This window comes from Rana temporaria, chromosome 11, assembly GCF_905171775.1.
Source record: "Rana temporaria chromosome 11, aRanTem1.1, whole genome shotgun sequence".
Lineage (NCBI taxonomy): Eukaryota > Metazoa > Chordata > Amphibia > Anura > Ranidae > Rana > Rana temporaria.
In genome coordinates, this window is record NC_053499.1 from 163,484,330 (window position 1) to 163,490,097 (window position 5,768).

The 5,768-nt window shown below is 45.0% G+C and overlaps 1 protein-coding gene across 1 annotated transcript in view; it reads left to right on the forward strand.

The window, feature by feature from the left end:
* Positions 1–5,562, forward strand: part of TUBB3 (tubulin beta 3 class III) — a 43,690-nt gene extending 38,128 nt beyond the window's left edge. The window contains exon 5 of the mRNA XM_040327799.1: positions 3,664–5,562. Coding sequence (XP_040183733.1) covers positions 3,664–4,736 — 1,073 coding nt within the window. The 3' untranslated portion in view covers positions 4,737–5,562. The remainder of the gene's footprint in view (positions 1–3,663) is intronic.
* Positions 5,563–5,768: the final 206 nt, after the last annotated feature.

Here is a 5,768-nt window from a genome sequence, read left to right on the forward strand (position 1 = left end):
CTGCTTCTGCTTTCTTCTTCTTCGCAGATTATTTCCGTGAGATTTTAAGAATGAACGTCAGGAAACCAAATAAAGCTAAAAAACGGGAAAAAAAAAATGTGTATATACTGGGCCAGATTCAGGTACAGATGCGTATCCTTGAGCGGGCGTAGCGCATCTCATATGCGCTACGCCGACGTAACATAGAAAGGCAAGAGCAGTATTCACAAAGCACTCGCTCCCTAAGTTACGGCGGCGTAGCGTAAATGGGCCGGCGTAAGCCCGCCTAATTCAAAGTAGGAAGGTAGTGGGCGTGTTGTATTGAAATTAACCGTGACCCCATGTAAATGAAGGGCCGAATGAACGGCGCATGCCCGCGCATGCTTAGAATCATGTCGCATATACTCCCTAAGATACGACGGCTCAATGCTTTCGGTGTGAACGTAACCTACGACTTACGCAAACAACGTAAAATACGACGCTGTTCCCGCGCCCATACCCTAACATGACTTAGCCCTGCTTTAGGTGGGATAACTTTACGTCGGTTGTACGCCTTACGTAAACGGCGTAGTTTACTGCGACGGGCGCAAGTACGTTCGTGAATCGGCGTATCTAGGTCATTTACATATTCGGCGTGTAAATCAATGGAAGCGCCCCTTGCGGCCAGCGTAAATATGCGCCCAAGATACAACGGCGTAGGAGACTTACGTCGGTCGGATGGAGCCAAAATTCAGGCGTATCTGGTTTCAAGAATATGGCGCACAGATACGACGGCGCATCCTAGAACTTACGCGGCGTATAAGAAGATACGTCGGCGTAAGTCTACGTGAATCTGGCCCATTATGTTTAAATTGGGGTTATTTTACTAAAGGCAAATAGACTGAGCACTTGGTGAGTTCAGTTGCTCCAGAGCTTAGTAAATGAGGGGAAGCTCTGCTGACTTCCATCCTCCAATCATCTGCAAGCAAAAATGCATTTTTTTTTGTTTTTTTCTCGCAGGTGATTGGATATTCTTTGTAAAATGAAGCTTCATCCCAATCACTAAACTCTGGAGCATCTGCATTTCAATATTAGCGATCTATTTGCTTTTAGTAAATCAGCCCCAGAGTGTTCAGCCTGATTTGTGATCTTCGCGTCCTTAGACATGTGCACTGCCGAAAAATCTGTTTGTTTGTGTTTCATTTGTTTCATTTTTTTTTGTGTCATTCGTTATACAGCAGAACCTCAGTTTATGAGTGCGTTTATGAGTGCATTACTTATAAACTGAGGTTCTGCTGTATATCAAATGACACAAAAAAAAAAAAAAAAATGAAACAAAAACGAACGAGCATTTTAAAAGACAAGCAACTTTTTTTTTTTAATTCTGACTCCTTAGTGAGTGTTTTCTTGTGAAACAAGCAGAATTCAAGCTAATAGGGTGTGCAGTACCACATTTGGCCAGAGGTGCGGGGGCGCCAGAGTCTAGCGGAGCCAATCGGAAATACTCAGTTTCCGGGTGTTTCTAAGCCTTTCCAAGGGTTTCCGAGTTCAGCCGAGCTGTCCCCGATCATTTCTGAGGCTCTCCGGCGCCCCCCCTTACATCTGGCCACATGCGGTATTGAAGTCAATGCAGAACAAATTATTTTTGTTTCCATTGACTTCTATGAGGAAACTCGCTTTGATGTGCAAGTATTTTGGATTACGAGAATTCTCCTGGAACGGATTATACTCGTCATCTGAGGTTTAACTGTAATGGCAATTCATAAATTCGTAAATAAGAAAATTCTAAAGAATAACTAACGAATAAATAATAAATAACTATTAAATTATTGGTATTGTCATTTCCTTACAAATTTCTCTGTTAGTGATTGTAGCGACTACAAATTCATCCGAAATAACGAATGCCGCATCTAATCAAATGGAACGGAATGAATATTAATTATTAATAATAACGTTTATTATTATTCATTCGTAACGTTCCATTCGTTTTCTTTATTTCGGATAATTAGTAACTTTGGATACATTCGTATTTGTTACGTTCACTAACAGCAACATTTGAAAGGAAATTCCGATACCGATCATTTAATAGTTACGTTTTTATTTCAGATTATCAAATTTTCGGATTTTCGAATTGACGAATTTACGAATCTTCAAATTTTATATTCTGAAAAATCGGTTAAAGGAGTTTTCATTCATTCGGATATTTCTGAATTAACGAATTTGTTGAAATTCATTAAACTAAATCGGAAAGAAATTGCACATGTCTATTTCCAGTCCACATAGCCCAGGGATCCTCAAACTAAGGCCCTCCAGCTGTTGTAGAACTACACATCCCATGAGGCATTGTAAAACTCTGACATTCACAGACATGACTAGGCATGATGGGAATTGTAGTTCCTGAACAACTGGAGGGTCGTAGTTTGAAGACCCCTGATGATGCTGCCAGACAAAACAACTCCATCTAGTACTAAAAACAAAAGAGAATTTAGCCAGTTGGGATTTTTAAAAATTTTCATTTTTTTTTTCTATTAATGTTATTTGTTTCCCATTTGTAGTACAGGGGAACCTCAGATTACGAGGATAATCCCCTCCAGGAGAACGCTCGTAATCCAAAGCACTCGCATATCAAAGCAAGTTTCCCCATTGAAGTCAATGGAAACTAAAATAATTCATCCCGCATTGACTTCAATGTCATGCAATACCGCAGGTGGGGGGAGGGGGGGCAGAGAGCCTCGGAAACAGCCGCAAAGGCCTGAGGACACTTCGGCTGACCTCAGCAATCCTCAGAAAGTCTACCTACCCGAGATTTGCCGCGGTCAGCCGTGCTTTCCTCGGGCCTTTCCGTGCATTTCCAAATGGCGTCGATCGGCTCCGGCACCCCCCACCTTTAGACCAAAAGCGGTACTGCACACCGCTTTGGTCTGAATCGTGATTGTTTTGTGAGACAACACTCGCAAACCGAGTTACGACTTTTTAAAATACAGTGCTCGTATTGCGAAACGCTCGTTAACCGCATTACTCGCAATCTGAGGTTCCACTGGTATTTAAAGCGGAGCTCCACCCTAAAGTGGAACTCCCGCTGATCGGAACCCTCCCCGCCCTCCGGTGTCACATTTGACACCTTTCAGGGGGGAGGGGGTTGCAGATATTTGTCTAAAGACAGGTATTTGCACCCACTTCCGGCCACACAGTCTCGGCCAGACTGCGGGCATTACGTCACCTCCCACCCCCACCCCCCCGTTGTGTTCTGGGAACACTCGGCTCCCAGTACACAGCGGGAGACAATCGGCAGGCGCAGCGTGACTCGCGAATGCGCCGTAGGGAACCGGGCAGTGAAGCTGGAGCGCTTCACTTCCTGCTTCCCTCACCGTGGATGGCGGGGGGAGCAGCAGAGTGACGAGCGATCGCTCCTCCTCTGCTGCAGACGGCGCTGGACTCCAGGACAGGTAAGTGTCCTAATATTAAAAGTCAGCAGCTGCAGTATTTGTATCTGCTGGCTTTTAATATTTTTTTTCCGTGACACATCCGCTTTACAAAAGTTTTCTTTTCTTTTTTATATTAATGTTATTTGTTTCCCATTTGTAGTATTCCAAACCAAAGCAATGATTTGAAGGTTCGCTGTGAAACATTTTTGCAGAAATGTAACGATTATTCCAAAATTGATTGGATATTCTAATTCCTGGTCCTCATTGTCTCCCTTCTCAGGACAGAGTGGTGCCGGTAACAATTGGGCGAAGGGTCACTACACGGAAGGGGCAGAACTGGTGGACTCGGTATTAGATGTTGTGAGGAAGGAATGTGAAAACTGTGATTGCCTCCAGGGGTTCCAGCTGACGCACTCTCTGGGTGGAGGCACCGGCTCCGGCATGGGCACGCTGCTCATCAGTAAAGTCAGGGAGGAATACCCGGACCGCATCATGAACACTTTTAGCGTAGTGCCTTCCCCGAAGGTGTCCGACACAGTGGTGGAGCCGTACAATGCTACATTGTCTATCCATCAATTGGTAGAAAATACAGACGAGACCTACTGCATCGACAACGAGGCTTTATACGACATCTGCTTCCGCACCCTTAAACTAGCCACTCCCACCTATGGAGACCTTAACCACCTTGTCAGTGCCACCATGAGTGGGGTCACCACTTCCCTGAGGTTCCCTGGACAACTTAATGCCGATCTGCGTAAACTGGCTGTCAACATGGTGCCCTTCCCACGTCTTCATTTCTTCATGCCAGGCTTTGCCCCACTGACTGCCCGTGGCAGCCAACAGTACCGGGCACTCACTGTCCCAGAACTCACTCAGCAAATGTTTGACGCCAAGAATATGATGGCGGCCTGTGATCCCCGCCACGGACGGTACCTGACAGTGGCCACCGTCTTTCGCGGGCGCATGTCAATGAAGGAGGTGGATGAACAGATGCTAGCCATCCAGAGCAAGAACAGCAGCTACTTTGTAGAATGGATCCCCAACAATGTGAAAGTTGCTGTGTGTGACATTCCACCTCGTGGTCTCAAGATGTCCTCCACATTCATCGGCAACAGCACCGCCATACAAGAGCTTTTCAAACGCATCTCCGAGCAGTTCACCGCCATGTTCCGACGCAAAGCGTTCTTGCATTGGTACACCGGAGAGGGTATGGACGAAATGGAGTTCACAGAAGCCGAAAGCAACATGAATGACCTTGTATCAGAGTACCAGCAGTACCAGGACGCCACCGCCGAAGAGGAGGGCGAGATGTATGAAGATGACGAAGAAGAATCTGAGGCTCAAGGAAAGTAAAACAAAAAAAGCCGTCCCAGGGCTAGAGACCTCTGTTTGTGCCCCCCCAGGTTTAGAAGTCCTACTCATATTGCATCATGCATCGCTTCTGAGTTAGAATTATAGTCCCAGGCAGGGTCGGAACCTCTACCCTTCATCTCCTTTATTTATTTAGCTCTCCAATGCTAAACCCTGCAGAATTTACTTTGCACGATGTGTTAATAGCAAAAGCAGATCAGAACTTATTGTGGACAAAGGCCCATAAAATGTTACAGGACACGATGTACACAAATGATTTCTTCTTTATCTTCCCCCCAGGCCTTGAGATTGTGAAAACCTCACTGTTGTGACATCATGTCAAGGTTTCTGTTCCAAGGTTCAATCTCCATATTTAAGGGGTGGCCATGGGCACGGAAATCAGGCCACCACATTTCTGCAGTCATTGTGGCCCTTAAAGCTGACCTCTGCAGGTTGGGATCTGCCATTCTTTGACCATTAGTGGTAGTTCAAGGTCAATGGACACGCAGGTTGACGTCACTTTTAGAGAGGATGTCCATGGCCATGCATGCCTCTGTAGCAAGGGAGAGCTTACAACGTTAGTTAAGAGGAGGGTCAAGGGTGTAGAGTAGCAGATGGCAAATTGAATGTGTTTTGAGTGAAAATCAGAAAGCTTCATATCTAGAAATAGTATGACAATGCGTTCTAAGCAGGAAGAGCTGAAGAGTACCTGTCTTCATAACTGCATGGATGACAATAGGGATTTGTGTCCGCGGGGAGAGAATTGAACTCCGACGCTCAACAAAGTCAAAGTGTTGCGTAAACTCTAGCGCCAGAGTCCCAGGTTTTACTCTGTGTCTTCATCTTTCTCTCGTAACCTTTCATTTCTTTTTCTTCTTTTGTTTTTTTAATGTGCTCTTATTTTTTTTATGTCAAGTTTATTGGATTATTTATTTTTAAATAACAAATAAACTTCCTGCTGTCCAACATGTGAGTGTGACGGACTCTTTATTTTTCTTATAAAACCCTGAACAAGCCTCTGTGTGTTCCTCCTTA